At 42.3% G+C, this 19,095-nt stretch overlaps 1 protein-coding gene across 21 annotated transcripts in view; it reads right to left on the bottom strand.

Moving 5' to 3' along the window:
* Positions 1 to 796: 796 nt before the first annotated feature.
* The window catches only part of HMBOX1 (homeobox containing 1), a 119,308-nt gene continuing 101,009 nt past the window's right edge, over positions 797 to 19,095 (bottom strand). For 18 of the 21 annotated variants that reach the window (XM_083828649.1, XM_083828650.1, XM_083828651.1 and 15 more), the window contains one exon: positions 797 to 17,657. In XM_083828649.1, coding sequence (XP_083684775.1) covers positions 17,520 to 17,657 — 138 coding nt within the window. In that variant the 3' untranslated portion in view covers positions 797 to 17,519. The remainder of the gene's footprint in view (positions 17,658 to 19,095) is intronic. The other 3 variants (XM_083828652.1, XM_083828653.1, XM_083828655.1) reach the window with 1 other exon arrangement.

The raw sequence follows: 19,095 nt of genomic DNA, 5'->3' as shown, positions 1-19,095 counted from the left end.
CTGCTCCTTGGTTTGGGAGCCTCCATCCTGAGCAAAGCACCGAAATCACCCTCCAGGCCTGGCTGCACTCACCAATTTTAACCAGTTACAGAACCCAGAAAGCCTTTCAGTGAACAAATCGATGATGCTGAGCACAACCGGGCCAGGAGGGAAGGGCGGCCAAAGCGTCCTCTTGCCTTTGTGGCTTCTCTAAATGCGACTTGTGCTCGTTACCTCATCGTTTTGGTTTTATTACCCAGGACTGCTGACCTCCAGCAACTCCTTGGGCACCTCCTGGCCAAGGCCAGGCTGGATGGGGCTTTGGGTAACCTGGTTTGGAGTCCCTGGCGGTGTCCCTGCCCACGGCAGGGGGTTGGAACTGGATGGGCTTTCAGGTCCCTTTCAACCCAAGCCAATCTGTGATTCCGTGACTCTAAGAGCCCTCCGGAGTAGGGATGGGATTAGAACAGGCTCTTGGGCAGTGCTGCGAAGACAAACGGCTGCTTCCTGCAGCACGTGGTGGCCCCATGGCCGCCTGCCCCAGCCCAGCCTTGCCCCAGGCTCGGGAGAAGCCTCACAGGGACAGGAACAGGGGCACAGCCGCCCAGCACCGCACAACACCGAAGCACCGCTGTAGCATCCAGCCCCTGCACCCCCCAAAGACATCCTTACAAAGACGCATCTTTCTCAAACAAACACATTTATCCATAGTTTGAAAGGTAAAAGACACGTTTTTTGTCTTGCTCGCGTCCAAGGCCTCTCCGGGGCCTTCACACCAGACAGCTTCGTACACAAAGGACTATAAGAGAAATCCATCTTTGTTGAGTTATACATTTTTATTTTCTAATAGGTACAATACTAAAATAAACACAAATTAAAAAAAAGTTTTATTAAAACAAAACTGTACAAAAAAGCAGTTATACTACATTTTAATTACAGAACAGTCTACTGTCCAAAAGGCACTAATCCAGAATAGGAGATACAATGATACAGGACTCATTTTAACTATTTTAATCAATACAATAGAGCACTTGTTTCTCTGTCCATTCACATATAGAAACAAGGACTTTTGCTACAGTCATTACACACTGTTATAAATATGAGCCCTACATGTAAAGATGCAGTATCGCTCTCCCTGGGCCAGAATTCAGCTCAAACAAGGCTAGAAATTAAAAAATAATTACAAAAAAAAAAAAAAAGGAGAGAGCAAAGGACACAAGGGAAGTAGTTGATACTTCATAGTTTCGCAGTACCTGCTGCCTACGGAAGATGTGACGAGTGTTAACCTCACCTTCGTTTTGTGGCTGGGAACTGAAGCACACAGAAAGGACCGGTTTGCCTCCAGGGTTTGCAGCAAGTCTGTGGCAGAACTGAAAGGTGAGCTTACAGCACCTGATTCCCAAGGCTTTGCATTTTTTTCCCGCTATAACCTGTTTTATCCAGGTCTCCCATGACCCTCTCATCCCCTGGACAGGTCTCCAAACGATAATGCATAAGGAACAATCCCCAAGTGCACAGTCGGAGAAAAAGGAGGACTTTTCTCCTTGCAGCAAAACGCGGAGCAGACCCACTCAGCACCTTGCAGATAAAGGCAGTGATTCAGAGAAGATTTTAGCAAATTCTTCTTAAAAATCAGTACCTTTACTGCAAGGGGATCGAGCCATGAGAAAATGGACCTCGTTTGCTGCAAGTGCTCTTCCAGCAACGCACCCAACTGTTGCAAAGCCACCGGAGACGCGTGGCTCGCGTGCAGCTCCTGCTGGGGATGGAAGGGTGCGTTGGAAGTGGCACAGGGGAAGTGACAGCACTGGCTTGCCGACTTGCCCTCCTGAAAGCAAAAATACGCTTTGGCAGAGCGCAGACAGCTGTGGGGAACACGAGGTCCCCAGAACTCCTCGCTCCATCTTCCTCCGTGGTGGTGTTACCTGAGATGCGCTCCCCTGTGATGTTCACTGCTGCTTCCTGGCCTTTTCTTGTCCGCTACAAGGATCCGCTCGTCCTCCCTCCCAGTCTGTGCTACTGCTTTCTTTTCCCCCTGAAATATCAGGCTGAGGAGCAGTAGCAAAGATGCTACAGACCGTGGATGGCGTGGAGAGCGTGCTTGGAGAACACGCGTGTGCAAAGCAAGCAGCCAGCGCCGAAGATCTGACGTTACCGCTAGGAGCAGCGACACAACGTGCCCACCAAAAGCCAACGAATAAATACCACGCTCTCGGCTGAACAAGCAGCCCCGGTTAAGATAAAGGCCTAGGCACGTCTGCAGGGTCGTGATGAGGATGAGGAGCATTGCCCAACGCTTTCGAGGTGGACGAGGTTTAACACGCAGGCGGGAGAGGGATACTGCACCTTTCGAACAGTGTCATACACATAAGACAAAGACAGGCATCTGGATGTTAACAAAAATAAGTAACAAAGAAATATGATTAAACAAAATCTCTTCTCACATCATCCTATACTACATCCTCCTTCTGCTTAGCAGAAAATTGTACGTACACAAAAATACAAATACACAATTTTGTAGAACAGTCTGATTTTAATATATTTATATATATTTATATTTATATGAGTGGCAGGTTAGTTCATTATATAGAGCTTTTTGCACTTTTGGCTCATATGCAACAAGGCTTTATAAATTCAGCTTTAGCTTTCATTCAGGTTTTATAGCTTCTTGAACATTTGTTTTCACATTTAAAGCAGCATCCAATTTGCAAGAGGAGTTGGTGGTGGCTACAGCAAGGATCAGGTCACGAGGTTACTTGGGGGCGAGGGGGGAATATACATTCCAGTGTGTGTGTGTGCGCGCTAGTGCTAATGGAAAAAAAGAAGAACAGACTGTGACCGTATGACTCCAGGATACCATGTTTACCTCTTGAGGTAGGCAGAACACCTACAGCAGATGAGACACGGGTGCGGTTTTCATCGGGGCACGCGGCGCGAGGAACGGACACGCGGGTGGAAGATGCCGACAGAGGGACGCACGGAGACCTAAGAACCTGCTGGCGAGTTGTGCTGACCAGCAGAGGCTGGACACAGCTCACCTCGTATTATTTCTGCATTTAGCAGACCCATGAAGTTAGCTGCCAGCCACCCGGCACGCACGAGACCACTTCACTCCCACCCTGCGCCCACCGCGGCCGCGGAGCGAAACGAAGACGCACAGAACCTGAAATGGCAAACCAAGTCCCCAGCGCTTGGCTAGGGCGGGCTTTTGGTCGGGGCCTTTGCTTTTCTTTTTCTCTTTTTGTGCCTCTGACGCTGTTCCGTTGTCTTTTCCCTTCTAGGTTTGCAGCGCTCACTCCTACATTAATCTTTTTTCAATTACAACCGCGGTTATTGACAATCGCTTTGTTTAGAAAAAAAAAAAAAATCACAGTTTAAAAAAAGGCATCTCTAGAGCAGGGCAGCAGTACAATGTCAAACGGTTGGCGTGTGTTATAGGCTCCACAAATGCTTTATTTTCATTAGTACCCCAGCAATAGATTCCCATTTGATCATTGCTTGTATCAACACCCATCAACATCCTACAAGCTAATTTTCTGTTCTCTGCGAAAGAGATGTCCTTATAGCTTTTCTTGCCAATAGTAATTTCCTAGGCTTTCCCAACTCATGTGTTATTAAGTTGTCAGAGTGAAAACAACATTTTGTTACTAATGAAAAATAAAACATCTACATATGGATTGCTTTCATTTTCGGAATCCTTAAGTGGTACTAATACATCTTAATAGTGTTCTGTTATTTTTATTTCCTTTTACTATGGTCAGAAGAAATTCTTTAATGCAATTTTTTAAACTAGCATCGATATCTATCTTTTCTTTTACCCACATAAAATTCTCCTGTATGTTTACAAAATTATAACCACCTGCCAACAGTTAAATTACTTTGACAAAAACGCTTAGCAGGTGCCGCTATTATAAGCCTAGAAATAATTAAGAATATAGGAAGAAACTGCCTCTGTGATTCCAAAACGGGGTGATTAAATATGCATATTAGCCACTTCTACCCAGAATCTCAGACGTACGGGCATCCAGAGATGCATGATTAATGCATGAAGCTATTTGTATCTGTAATCCAAGAGGCAGCTTCCTACCAAATTCTCTCCAAGCTTCCCCCTCTTCCCCGTCCACCCCAAACTGGAGATTGCTAAGGTTAGGCTGAGGAACAAGATTTGTTAAGGAGTTCCCCGCCAACAAGTTTTAGGCTGAAAATCGAGGGGGGCAGCACGGGGAAGGAGTGGAGATTTCTTTCCAGCCGGGCTCTGCGGGGCTCCGGATCCCTGCTGCTCCTCGGGAGCCTCACGTGCGGAGGGACTGCAGGGAGGGCTCGTTTCTTAAGAGGGAAATGAGGTCTAATCCTATTCCTCCAGCTCACTCTGGAGTCCTGTTACTCACTTAGGCACTTTTTAAATTGACACTAAGAAAAAAAAAATTAATTAAAAAAGTACTGCACATATTTCACACTTCCTGGGCTTTCACGGGCCTTGGGAAGATCGTAGAGACCAAGAGGGAGACAGCCAAGGCGATCCGTCAAGAAAATAGTGCTCCCCACGGACACAAGTGACTTTTACTTGTCACCCTCTGATAGAACTGCTGTTGAACTAAATCTAGTCTAGATTTGTTATTCCTGTATTATCTTTAAGGTAAAAAGCCTGTCCTGCGGTGGTCCTGCGGCACTGTGCTAGCACGTTATCGTACTGGAGCTGACACCTGACTTCCAGAGAGGCATGGGGCTCTCCCAGTCCCAACCAGTGGCGCTGAGCACCTGTACTGGTTTGAGCCAGCACTGCCCTTCGCCTCCAAGAACAACCCTGATGGCAAAGCGAGGAGGGTCGGCTGCTGCTGAGATATGGAACTATGTTGCTTACACCACGGCTAGATCCAAAAGTCTTGTACTGCAACGGGTGATGACATGGAAAATCTGTCCCCCCTCCAAAGAACTACGGGGCTCTCACCCCACAGAATCTAGAAACGAGTCAAAAGCTTCAGGTAGCACAAGTCTCCACATGTCGTCTAAACGTATGCAAAAGGCAAAGAGAAAGAGAAAATTCAGTGGATAATGCTGAAAGACGGGCAGATTGAAATCCAATCTATTTTCATTATTGTATCTATTTGGAGAAGCCATTTCATTTCAAGTTTCTCTAATCACCTTCAAATCTAAAACAACTTTAAAAAAAATTAAAAAGCAACTGTGGCTGCCGCAGGTGATCCCCAGCCCTGGCTGAACGCCGTGACAACCAGTACACAGCCCCTTCGGCGAGGCTATGCAAATCCGTGCATCCTGTCCCAAACCCTTGCAGTAAAAAAGCAGGCAACAACACACTAACCGTATCAATTAATCCAGCTTCCAACAGTAAGTGCAAGCAAGACAAAATAAAATTGAAGGAAAAAAATTGCTACTACCTCTGTTAACCACGGTCCAACACTTGGAACAACGTTTTTTTCACGTAGGAGGCTTCAAGTAAAAGCCTGCTGTAAAAGGATTGAATATATGAACTTTTTAAATGGTCAGAGTGGACTCTGGAAGATGTTTCATGTTCATACTTCACTATGGACAATAGGTATCTGGACTTCAAGTAGGCAACTGATACAGCACCATCTAATAGGCAGAAGGAAAGGTGAATCTGCGATGACTTGGACTAAAGTATTAAAAGAATTTAGAAAACACCTAACTATAAATACACCGCCTGATGTTGCGAAGGTAATAAAGTGCCTGTAGAGGAAAAGAGAAGAATGAGAAGAGGGATGAAATTCAAATGGCAGAAGTCAACAAAGACTCTGAAAGGGGAAAAGGGGCACAGAAAGCAACCGGTTAGCCCCAACAAGAGTGGGAGAGGCAACATCCAACAACTAGCACAGGGAACAAAACCAAACGGATAAACCTGAGCACTCTAACTGTGCAAGAAATGTCAAATTAGCGGGTTACGAAGAACGGCCACATCTGTGAAATACCTGTATTTTCCCAAGTTAATTTGCTAGAATATCACTGAACATCTACTGAAGTGCAAGGCGCAGTGCCAGTCTTCCCAGTAAAAAAGACAGTCCCAACATTAATAAAAAAAGATTATACTTAGAAGTTACTCTGTCCCTGATTTGTTGACCTAAGCATCAAAACTAAAAGGAGGGGAGGGAGGAGCGCTGCTAACCATGCTGAAAAACCCCAAGGTCTTTTGTAGAGCAAAAAGCTCAAAAGTTTTCAAAAGATTTGGAACCAAACCTAAAATTCAGTACTGGATGGCTCTGTTATTAGCATGGAAATCATATATATCACTTAGTTAGAGACCATATGACTACTGGGTTCAGGTTAGAGCACATCAGTGTAAAAAAACCATTGGTAAACCAGGTAAAATGGATTACCGAGGCGAGAAGGAGCTTGGATGAAAGACAGAAGAAATAATCTCTATGAAGCAGCACAACTAAAGTTTGGGAAAGAAATGTGTGAAATTCGGTACCAACAAGAACCGGCTTCAGAAGAAAGTGAATGACTTAGAGCAATGGAAGGAGGTGTAACTCAAAACACTCATCTGGAATTCCTTCAGGGAAGCATAGGCTCAGTGTAAGAACTTATTTCAGGAGGAGACATCAGTTCAGCAAGACGCCTTCTGGTGGCTGTGATATTTTTGAAGCGCTCTGGCAATTGATAAAAGCATTTGTAAAAACAGTTGCTTGAGGCAATGCAGCTACAGGAAATGGTCACGACTGATCAACGTTTTTTCATGTTAAATAATTTTACGGTGAATCTGCCCAGGTAACAATAGAAAACATCGCAAGGTACCCTTAACAACTGGAATTCATGTACCCAAATGTCTAATATAGAGAATAGCAACAAAGAAGTTAAGATTAGAAATTCAGACTGACCTGGTCTGGCTTTTGGTTGGGTTCTTTTTTGCTTTTACACGAGAAGCAAAATACAAAGGTTGAACAGAGTAACGCTGTTCCAGAGCTACCACAGCTGCTCAACAAGGCTGGGAGGATGTATCGCTGTCTCAGTAGAACAGATACACTGAATCTGTAAGATACTGAAGCAAATCTAAGTAATACAGCAGCATACATAAACCACCTTTTATCAAAACTACATTTGTTTGATTCCCATTACGGCAGAAGTACAAAGTGTAAAAAGGTATTTATCATACATAACTGGAACTTCCCGTGGTTTAAGGCACAACATGTTCTCTGATGGAAAGTCATACTTTTTAAAAGAAGTTCGTACTGCAGAGAACCCCTCTAGTACTCAAATCTCTACAAACGATTAAATACTAAGAACAGGTTATAACTGTAAGAGTTGAAGACAAGTCTACCTCTTTGGAATCAGAGTTTTACAATTAAGGCCAGAAGGGACCAGTCTATCACCTACAAGGAGACCCTGCTTATCATGTGGGTTCTCAAATGTCTGATGCAAACTTCCTACTCTGTCTTCATCCAGTGGGATGAACGAACCATCCTGCCCTTCCAAATGCAAAAAAAAAAAAATCCCCTAAGGATTTATAAACATAAACAGACTTCCCACCCCAACACATTTACAAATGCCTTCTTCATGTCCATGGATACTTCACTGACTTCTTTACTCCTAATCAGAAGCCTGATTTTCAAGCTTGTTTCACTGAATTGAATTACTGACAATGCAACCTCAGGACAGTTTTGTTCCTGCTCTGCTGTAAATCTTAGCAGGAATTAACTGAGTGTTGTTGAAATCTAGGGGCAATTCTCAACTGGAGTAAACTCTAGTAGCTCTGCAAATGGGAGGTTCTATTCCCTAATCTCAGATAGTATTTATTGTCTCCAAACACCTGGAGAAACAGGGCTGTGACTTGAAAGAGCTCTAAAGGAAAGGAAGAGAGGCAGAATTAAACTGTTACTGCCCAGCGAGCAGCTGTGTGCTTAGCTAAAGTGACAGGCAGCTACCCCTACGACAAACAGAAGAAAAGCACGTCTCAAATTCCAACAGCAGCTCCTCATAATGCTATAAGGTGTGCCTGGCCCAGAGAAACATACGCTGGATATCTCAGGGCATTTAATAAGCTGCTTCAACTATCTCACAGAATCACAGAATCATCTAGGTTGGAAGAGACCTCCAAGATCTCGTCAGTAAAGCGTCCAAGATGTTTACCTTTCTCAACCAGTAATCACACACTTTGCACGGCGCACCTAGTCTTTCTCAGCATCACATTTCCCCTTTGCCATGCTGAACCCAGTGTAGCTCCATCTAAACTCAGAGCAGCCTACTCAGTGCAGAAAGGTGAAATGTTCTCACTGCTACTTTCCACTCCAAAATTTCATCAGACCTTTTGAGCAGAAGGCAGCTGGAATGTGCCAGGGGAGTGTCTATGCCGTTTGGTCTTGTAAAGATCTGCTTACTTGCCGTGAAGTGTAAATGAAAAGGTTTGCGCTCTGGTATAGGAAAAACTGGACAGTGAATTGATATTGTGAGTCCCTGGCTCTGGTTAACTCCTGAATGATGTTTTCAGCACTGTCACTACAGTCCTGTCAAAGAGAGATAGCAGCAATGTTATCAGCCGACAGGCAAAAAAATCCAACGTCAAATGTGCTTTGAGGAATGGAATATACGCTCAATATTCTTACTGTAATATATCAAGAAGTATTAATTAATAATTTGCTTTCATTAAGTCTTTGTCCTCCTTGAGCAATTTGACAGATAAACTTCGTAAGTAAAATGTATTTTTAAATCTCCAATGATGTAAAATACATCTCAGAAGGCTGAAGTCAACCTCTTAATTACAGAGGTGGGTTATTTAAGCTACATATGCCATCTTGCCATAGAATGGAAGACTTTAATTAGTTCAGGAGAAGGGGCGAGAAGGATAGGAAGCTGTATCGAGGCTGGTGACAGCAGCAAGTCAACACCCCAAAATTTCTGTCCTAGGAAAGAAGTTCCTACCATTGCTCCTGTGAGTAAGTACCACCAGTGCTAGCGGTGCTGGAAGAACCAAGTACTCAGGACCCATAAATCTGTTCTGAACCACAGTGACAAGGGATGAGATTTGCAGAGGTATTTCGGTACAAAGAAGCTGAAAAGTAACCGAAAGATTTAAATAAGAGCCTAAATAAGTTAAGTTCCTAACTCCTTTGCAAATCCGTTGAAGCTAGGAACATGCTGACTTTTCTAAATGTGACCAGGAGTCTATATATGCACCTTTACATACCGAAAAGCTTCAGAAACTCATCTGATAAGTAGCTACAGCAGGAGAATAGCACTATAGAAAAATATGGTCAAAAAGTTTACAGGCAGGCTCTGCAGTGCTCGAGACTGATTGGCAGATACCGTTTTTCAGAAAAACAGAATAGAAAGGCACCTAACACCCTACAACAGATGCCTTTTCGGAACCTGGCCATGTATCACAGAAAGATGATGGCGTAATTAATTATAGGACATCACCACAGCTCCTCTCCTGCTGTATGGCAGAATACTCTTGAGGCAATTATCCAGCTGCAGGCTCCTTACAGATTTCTTAAGAAAGAGGTGAGTTAGCCCCTAACACCACCCCATGCTAAGCACAACAGGAGACAGCAGAGAGCTTCAGGACAGCACAGCTACATACTTGGCAATGACTGCTGGTAAGGCTTTCGAACTGAGACACTACAAAAGATGACGTCAAGTGGCACAAAAGAGCCAGCTACATTCTCCGCTTCGGGAACTGGAGGCTAACAGTGCAATCGGTACTCTCCACCTGCAGGCAGGGTCAAAACACAGCACCAGTAATTCAGTGGAGGCCTGGACCATGGCTAATCTTCCTTAAAACAACTCTACAACCAAGTGGCAAAGCAAGAAGAGCTGATCAAAAACCTGGGTAATTTGCAATCACACTGTCACGCAACTAAATGTTAGTTTTGTTTCTAAAACTCACCAAGGAGAAGTACAAAAACAAGAGGGGGGGGAAAAAAAAACACAAAAAAAAACCACCAAAACCGTGAGAAATAGGAGAATCAGCTTTGCATAGAAAACTAAACTCAGTTTCAGTCCCTGCTGCTATAAGGTACCGCTGGGAGCAGGTCATTATTTAAGTTTACGAAGTAGCTGTTCCAAGTGTCACTAATAACGCTGGTATTAAAGAGAATTAGGGGGAAGAAGATCTTCTGTTTTCAATCACAGAAAGACAGAAATCCTTTTAATTATGACCATGCCAATCCACATCTTTCTAAAGCAGCTAATTACATGTCAGGAGGACACCCAGTCATTCAAAAGACCTGCCATTACTTTCGCTGCCATACACTTAGGCATTTATCTAACCATCCCAATTACCCTGCCTGCGATTTGAAAGGATTTAGCAGAAGAGTGCTGGATGTTTTGATCAGCAGAACACACCCGCTTCCATTTAACAGGAGAGGGAAGAGAGGGAATGAATGGTGCAGAGCCTGCCAAGCCATCTGAGAGTGGCACGGCACATACAGAAGCACGGCAGGGCCATCGCGCAGCTCACCCCAGCGCCATGGATTTGGTTCATTCGTGCTGAAGCTGTTGGCCAGAGCACTCCAAAGCTTACTGGGAAGGACTGGGAAGAGCCCAGCATGACAGCAGCCAACCCAGTTAGTCAGTTTTCTTCTTCAGCCTGATTAAAAGGGGCATTTAAAGTGAGTTTGGGGAGTGTTCACCAACCAGACCTAAAATGGCAAATCCTTGACATATCGCCCAACTACTACGCCGATAAGCACCTCGCAGACATCACAGATGGTATCTTGAAAGAGCAAAATGTATTTCTCTACTTTTCCCAGTCAGTACGAGCTAAAGTATGACCTGGATTTTCACAGGGTGCGTGACCTTACCAAAAGCAGAGCAGTTTGTCCCGATTGCTGTAACAGTGCCAATGCCGTCGTAGCTACTGCATCACCTGCGCAAAAACAGGCACAAACAATCCCAAGCTATTTTTATGTGGCAAAACCTAAGGCCAAGGTTAGCCATGAACAACTCTTCAGAGGTTTGAATTTTTCTCCTTACATTTGTTTCACTGGTGCCACCGAGAATACTTGCATTTATTTCATTTTCTTTGTATTTGCTGGACAAAAACCAATATCAAAATGCTGTCGGCTTACCGACAGCCCTCAGAACGACCACGTCCACTTTTGCAGTTATAACACATTTCACCCAAAGGAGAAAAATAATTTTTTGTGTATTTTAAATTTGAATTTATAGCTGCCATCTCTAGAATGCCTCGTGTCATTAATGTGCAATATCTTTAATTGGACAGTTCAAAGCCTATAAATTAGAGGACACTCGCATGAAGGGTTTGGGGCTATGCTTTTCAGCTTGCCAAATGCCCATTGGCCAGTAACCAACTCAAGGAAGGTCCTGAGAAAAAATCCTAGCTGCAAAAAGGCCTAAGGGGGAAAGTTTTATTTTGAAATGTCTCCGCAACTCTTCTTCTTCGAAACTGCAAGGTACTTTTGGCCAGGCCATCAACCTTCCCTTCCAAGAAGTCACAGTGAAAATGCCTGACTCCATGAACTTCCATTCAATTAGCCAGTATCGTGATACAAACCCGAATACTCCTACTAAGAGGCATTAATTCACACACGCACAATCTACAGCTGTCTAATAAGAAGAGGCATATGTTAGGTCAATGACACAGAGCACATTTTTTCAAAACCAATCTTGCCAACAAAAATTCCTGCCAAAAGACAAATGCTACACTAAACTCAAGATTATTGCCTACAAGCTTAAGATTTTGCTCAAATATTACCAAGTCAAGTAACTTCAAAGAGTGCAAGAGCTACTTGGGTGGGAAGCCCTGTCTAAAAGAGAAGCAAAGTTTATTTTGACATAAAAAAGTAGAATTTGCTGGTAATTATCCAACGAACTTGAAAAAAGCTGATGAACCCTGGGGAATGAGGGCTACACAGTGATGTGGCTGGGGTAGGAAGAGGAACAGAAACCTTATGGTAAGAAAATTATTATCTGAAATAAGGAGAATTCCAGGGATAAATGGGGGAAAAGTATATATATATCCAAAAGAAAAGAAAGGAAACAAACAAACAAAAAAAAACAAACCATCCACAGTTTGCCCACAGTACTTTGGGCAAAATCTCTCTCTGAATCTTAGTAATTTACAGAGAAATGTGTGAATCCAGATTTGCAACAGAGTTGAAATTATACACAGTGAAACAAAATCCTGTATTAAATGCATTAGGGGCAGCATTTTTGAGTTTTGAAAACTCTTACCAATTTTGCCAGTTTTATCTACGTAAAAAATAAAGGACCTGCTCCTTATGAAATCCTGTTACAACCGCCATGTGTCTCTGCGTGACTCAATGACCCAGGTGAACGGCCAGCATGATGCTTTCATTTTACTTCTTTGCAAGCAGCAACTCATTGTGAAGGAAAACCGTTACACTACGTAGGGGAACTGAAAATCTTGAACTCATCTCCATGTTCCTCTGCACCTTAAAGGCAGGAGTCATGCTTGGGATAATGATTCCATGCTGTTCCGTATTGGCAAACACCATCATGAGTTCTTTTCAAAATAACATCTAAATCAGACCTAAAATCTGTCTAGTAGAGTATATTTTTGTTCTGTTTTTTTCTTTCTTTTTTTTTTTTCCTAGCAGTGACCAACAGCAAACCCTTAAGGAAATAACATAAGGCTCTAAGTATAGAAGATCTAACATACCAGACCAGATCCTCTGAAAATCACCATTTAAAGATCTACTGAACCAAAAATTTCTAGCTTATCATAGTGATCACCAGTGGGCTTAAGTTAAATAATTTTTTTCCTCAAATATGTTCAGCTATGTGAAAATTTTCAAGTCTACACTCACAGCAGCAAGACAATGAAAAATCCTCTCAAAGGCAAAAAGGAATCTGCAGCGCAAGTGTTACGAAAACATGGAGAACTTACCAGTTTGATGTAAGCCAATGAAACAAACAAAATCATTAAAATATCCCTGAAGAACTGTGTAAACAGAGCAAATAATTAATGACATTTATTACTTGATTTATGGCTTGATTAGAACCTGTAGCCAGACCCTGCAAATAAAGCTCATCTCTATTAGGAGAATACATGAGATAACTTTTTATGAATAGGCAAAATGAAAAATAAGAATTAAAAAAAACACAACAAGCTAACAGAATTTCATTAAACAAGTGAACACGTATGGATCAAACTCCTTGACCTGAGCAGGCTTACACAGAGTCATAGAATAAATTAGGGCAGAAGAGACCTGGAGGTCTCTAATCCAATCCCCAATCTTGTCCAGTTGAGTTTTGAATATCCCCAAGGATGTGGTTTCCACTGTATTTCTGGGCCATTGTTCTAGCACTCTCAGTGTGAAAATATTTCTCTTTATACTCATCTGGGATTCTCCTGATGGAAATTTGAGCCCACTGCCCCTAATATCTTCACTACGCACCTCTGAGAAGAGTCTGGCTCTGTTGTCTCTAAAACTACCCATTAAGACAGTTCAAAAGCAAAATAAGATCTCCCCAGAACAGCCTGAAAAAAAAACCAGCTCTCTCAACACTCATTATGTGACATGTGCTCTGGCCCTCACATCTCAGCAGCCCTACGATGGACTCACTCCTGTCCAAAACTGGACACAATACTCCAGATGTGCTCTCCCAAGTGATGAACAGAGGGGCCTAATCACTTTCCTTGACCTGCTGACAGCTCTTCCTAATGAGATTCCCTAATTGCTGCAAGGGCACGCTGCTGACTCATGACCAACTTGTTCACGTCCAACGTATGAGTAATGGGATCACGCTGTACCAGTATCTAAGCTTACAGTGTTATTAGATGGCTCTACAACTCTAGGACATCAATGGATAATATGTCTGTTTGCTCCTATTTTTTTGTATGTTTTTGTATGTTATTTTTTTCCAACTCATACTGCTTTTGTAAGTATCTGGGATCTCATACTTCAGGAAAAAGACATGGAGAATTCAAAACAAAACCAAAAAAAGAAGTAGAGGTAGAAATTGTTGTTTTAAGAAAACTGTTAGAGACAACAACTCAAGTATAAGGACTTTATCGGCCACAAAATAACAGCCAAAGTTTACCCTACAAAGTTAAAAGCAATCTGTGCCCATCACAGAAAAGAAGCATCTTGAAAGATTTCTTCTCCATTCACAGAACAAAAAGGTAGATCCAGCCTGCCACCAGATCCATTACAAGGGAATCCACGTGAGAACGAACTGCAGTAATTCCTGGTTGGCTACAACAAACTGCCAGTGGATTGCAATGCTACAAAACAGACAAAAAAAACTAAACAGGCTCAGTTATCAAGAAAATCCAGATCCAGAAAGACAAAGACAACTTCCCATACTACAGCAGAAAACCTAGAACAAAGTCTAAATCCTGGGATGCTTTCTCCACCAGTTCTCCCAATTACTCTAGATCTAATCAAGGTGCAGTTCTTCTGAAATCATCGCACCAGCATCTGTTCCACTCATGTCAAACCAGAAAATATTTAGTCAACTGCAAATTGTCCATTTTGAGCTTTCAGAATAAAGGAAATAGGCTGCCACGAGCATCCTGATGTCTCACTCTTTCCTCGTACCTTTTGTAGACAGGTGCAAACCAAGGTGAAAAAAATTAAACATGCCATGGAAATCTTTTAATTTATTTTTTTTTAGGACAACTGATTGCCTAGTTAAGTCATTTGTTATTTCCTCTGGTGAGAAGATGCTGGGGGAGAGCAGCAAACTGATATATACCTGGAAGCTACAGACAAGGAGAATCTGGCAATCTCCAGTTGTTCATAAGTGGTTTATCTGTTTAACCTTCATATTGGATATTGATGCATGATGAGACCAGCAGCTACCTGACACTGACAGACAGAATTAAGGCCAAATTATTCTACATCAGATGGTACAGACATACAATTTTAGTGGTGTTACTTTGATCCTGCATCACATGGACCAACAATCAGGACATGGATGTTTTAGTACTATTTTTATTTTTATTCTTTCCTATTGCTTTAAAAAGGCAGTGCTTGAAACAATGACTTTTTTTTTTAAGATGCTATAGTAAGCAATATTTCTTTTAAAATTGCGGCTGTCCAACAGTTTGAGCCTGTTCTTTTTAAAATGAAACAGCCAGAACAAATGGTGGTGGCAATCCCAACATAAAGAGGCCATCGATTATTAAAATCTCCTTACTATAAATCGTGGATGTTGCTTGTCAGCTTGGTGTGTGACTGTAGTATGAATAAGAAGGTAAAATTCCACTAAGGCTATAGTTTGCTCGATCATTCTGCTGTGCAAAAATAGAAAGAAAAGCTCTCCTCCCGTCCTTTCACTCCTTAGTACCAAAACATTCATACACACGTTAAGTAAAAAACTGCAATGGTGCAATGGTAGCTGATCCAATTCCTTTTTTTCCTGAGTCTGCCCTGATGCTACTTACGAATTTGCCTACTCAAGAACTGCAATAAAACAGAAAAAGATGGCTTCATTCTGCTTCAGTGATCTATACCTAAGGAAAGCACATAAATTTTCCAATGAAATCCATAAATGAAAGACGAGGCCAAGCTCTACCTATTTATCTTCGAAGTTACGGAGACAAAGAGGTGCCAACTCTGTGCCCTCTGAAAGCACAAAATCTCCTCCACACTTACCTAAGCAATTTTTGCAAGATTAACAGATGTAAAGATGATCTAGTTAGCCTACACCTTGAAGGGGTTTAGGCTGCCTGAAAACCTGCTGAGGAACCACATTTTAGGAGTTCACAATGCTATCGGAGAGCTATGCATGAGGAAGGGAGGGAGGATGAGAACAAACCAAGTAATTGCAACTTCCCTTCATCCCCTCCACCTTCAGAAGTGGACGAGAGAAAAAGGAAGACCATCCTTCAAAATTAAGCTATTTTCCCCTCTTAAGCTATTCCCACGTAAACGTAAAAAATGGAATGTTGTGGAAATACTATGCAAATTTTTATATATCTATATACAAAAATTTACATAGTTTTTTTTTTCTTTTTTAAACGTAACGCAGTCCTGCCCGTCTCTAACACTTCCCGTGCTGTTTCCATTGAAATGTTTCCTCTTACCGGCAGCAACATATCATTTTATCAGGATGCCAGGAGATCATTTCCACACAATGCCAGCAGATGTAATTTTCTTAGATGCACACACAGTTCATCATTTAGATACTAGATGACAAGGTGATCGCAGGGTGACTCTGTAATGCAAGTTTGCTGTTTGGCATTTTGAATTCTCAAATGATAAAAAAAAGACTTATCAAATATAAATATCTTTAAGAAAAAAGTAACAAAAGTGCTACATATGATCAAGGAAAACAATTCCATTAGTTTCTGCTACTTAAAGTAGGTTTGCTTTACAAATATTACCACATCCATTATCAGTATGGCTTCCAATTATTAATTAAATTGCTCGTAGCAGTATAGCTTTCTCACATCTTAACAAGGACAGAGTAAAGAGAACACAAAACATTCACACCCCATTTCTCAGGTAAGAGATCCTCCTGCCTTTAAGCAAATACAAAAGTTCATATTTAGGAGAATATTTATGCTATGATGGTTAACTAGCAAAGGTCAGATGCAAAAGTTCTCCAATAACCCTTCAGGCTAGTTGGGGTGTAGGCATTAGTTACACAGACGTGTAAAAATTCACTCACCCATTTCATGACCTTAATACCTTCCTGGAAAACATTGCTTTTGAAAGTGGCAAAGTGGAGAGGGGAGTAGGGTGGGGACAGAAAAGGTGAGAGGAAGAATAAAAAGTGAACTTGTTAGTGACAGATCAATAGAGTCTAGACCTCTTCTGAGCAGGCACTGCTAGCCATGCCAAATAATGAATAGTGGTTTTGAGAAGTGGACTGTTGTCCATTAGACATTCAGCTCATTTTTCATATGATCCCAGGCTGGGCTTCAATCATGGTCCCAGAGGCAGAAGGCAGTACTTATCCACTAAGCCACGCAGCTTGTGAGAGCAGAGGATGTCTGTGTTGAATATGTGAACATCAACCAAAATATGTGAATGTGTTTCCAATGGACATTCTCAGCACAGCACCCAAAAGTATATCAAGTCACTGTATGACCAGTGAGGCACAGCTTATTGCAGCTGGAAATCATTTATTCCCATGCTGAAGTGGGGTTTCTAGTGTTCTTTTTACTCTCTGTTGATAATCCCAATCTGGTGTCCATCGACCCTGTGCCACTACCTCAGCTTGCATCCTTTCAGTCTCAGAGAAGGAAAAGCATACAGACTATTTTTACACGATCTCTAAGGGTATCCAAGATTTTAAGTGTAGCCTAAGACTTGTAATTGAGGACTGTCTAAAATACCTGGAAGCACTTTGAATGCTAAGACAGAGCAGCAAGATTTTTCTAGCCACTGGGGCTGGGAGAGGGAGGTTGGTTGGTTGATTGATTATTTATTGGGAATTAATACTGAGAGAGTATATGCAAAGGCTGAGGGCACCATGCCATCTTCACAGAACAAGACCCTAACAGCTAACTGACGTACAAGAAACTGCAAAGTTATACTGTAAGAACACATATTAAGGACCGAGGAAAGTCTGCTAAGGTGCTACGTCTAAAACTAAGTTACTTCTCGCTCTGACCCTCCCCCTTCTTCGTATCAGTCGTCGTCTAGAGCCTCTGTCTTGATCTCGTTGGCTCCTTGCCGGGCCAATGCCAAGATGGTGTGGTTTACCGCTGCCATTTCCACGGCTAACGAGATGGGGTCTTGGTGGTCACTATGGCTAGTGCTGTCATCCTGCGCGGGCGGAAACGAGAAAAGAGAAGCGTGGTTACTCCACAAGCAGAAAACCAGCAGGAAAAAAGCTAGGGCATAAATAATGGGCTAGGGGCAGCAAACTGCACGTTTGTTGCAGGGGTACAACATGAAAGGAATTCACACAATTGACTTAGGACTGATTTCCCTCACTGTGCAGACAAAGGTAAGCAGGGCATGGGGTGACGCACCTGATTTTCGAGAAATAAATTTAAGGCAAAGGGTGGGAGGGGAGAATATTCGGAGCAAAAAAAATAATTATAAAGATAAAAGTGATATACAACATATGTCAGGAAACTAAACTAAGGCAGAAACTATTACCCACTGCACAAATTCATGCTATGCTTACATTTTGACTACTGCATACAGTTCTGGTCATCCCGTTTAAAGAGGAGATAGCAGAACTAGAAAAGGTAGCAAGATTGGCAGCCAGGAGGAACAGAGGCACGGGGTGGCTCCCTTACAAGGAGGGAATAAATAGACCTAGACTCCTCAGCTTGGAAAAGAAATGGCTGATGGTTGATATGGTAAACGCTTATTACAAATAATCAGTAAACAGGGACCAATTGTTCACTACTTCTGACTTTCTAATAAGCAAGGGTGCTCACTGAAATGATGAGATAATATATTCCGGAGCAGCGACAGGAAGCAGCTCTTCACTTATCACAGACTGGTTGTAGGATTCACTGATTTTTAGATTAGCCAAAAGTAAAAATGGCTTTAAGAAGTGGGGTTAGATAAGTTCATGGAAAATTTGTCTACTGGTAACTATCAAAAAGGAAGTGGATACACTGCCTGGCTCAGGAAGTTCCTCCAAACTACTGCCTTCTAGAACCTGGAAGCTACTATAATAAAATCAGTCTATAATTGTCCTATTCTTTAAAAATACTTTTTCCTGAAATACTGTTACTGACCTCACTCAGAGATAGGAAACAAACCTAGCTTAGCCTTTGATCTGAGGCACTATCCCATGAAGAAACTGAATTCACAGGGGAACTGGGAAAAAGATGCTGAAAACCTCCTAGACAGGTAAGGAAAACAGTGCAAGGATTGCAGGGGACTGGAACTACCATAATTCAAATATCTGGGTGAACATCCTGCCAAATTCGCCAGTTCACTGAACTGAGTGCCATGTATTTCTTCGTGCTTATTTTCTAAAGAGCGTGGTCTCTCAGCTGTAGAAGGACCACTGTGCTGATGACTATGATGCTTGGTAAGCAAAACTAATACAGGGGAAGCTGATGCTACAGGACTGCAATGAAACTTTTAAAATCAAGGAGCAAGAAGGGTTAACTTCCACGGGTACATAATAGCCACAGATTATCAGACCTAAAGTCTGATTGTTCTAGCACAATTTTTATGTGAAGTGGGCATGTTTCTGAGTCTAGATCAGAAATAGAGCTTGGTTTAAAATAATAGG

Source organism: Anser anser (assembly GCF_964211835.1).
Source record: "Anser anser genome assembly, chromosome: 3".
NCBI lineage: Eukaryota > Metazoa > Chordata > Aves > Anseriformes > Anatidae > Anser > Anser anser.
The sequence above is the reverse complement of the archived record's forward strand: the minus strand, read 5'-3'. Positions and strand labels throughout refer to the sequence as shown.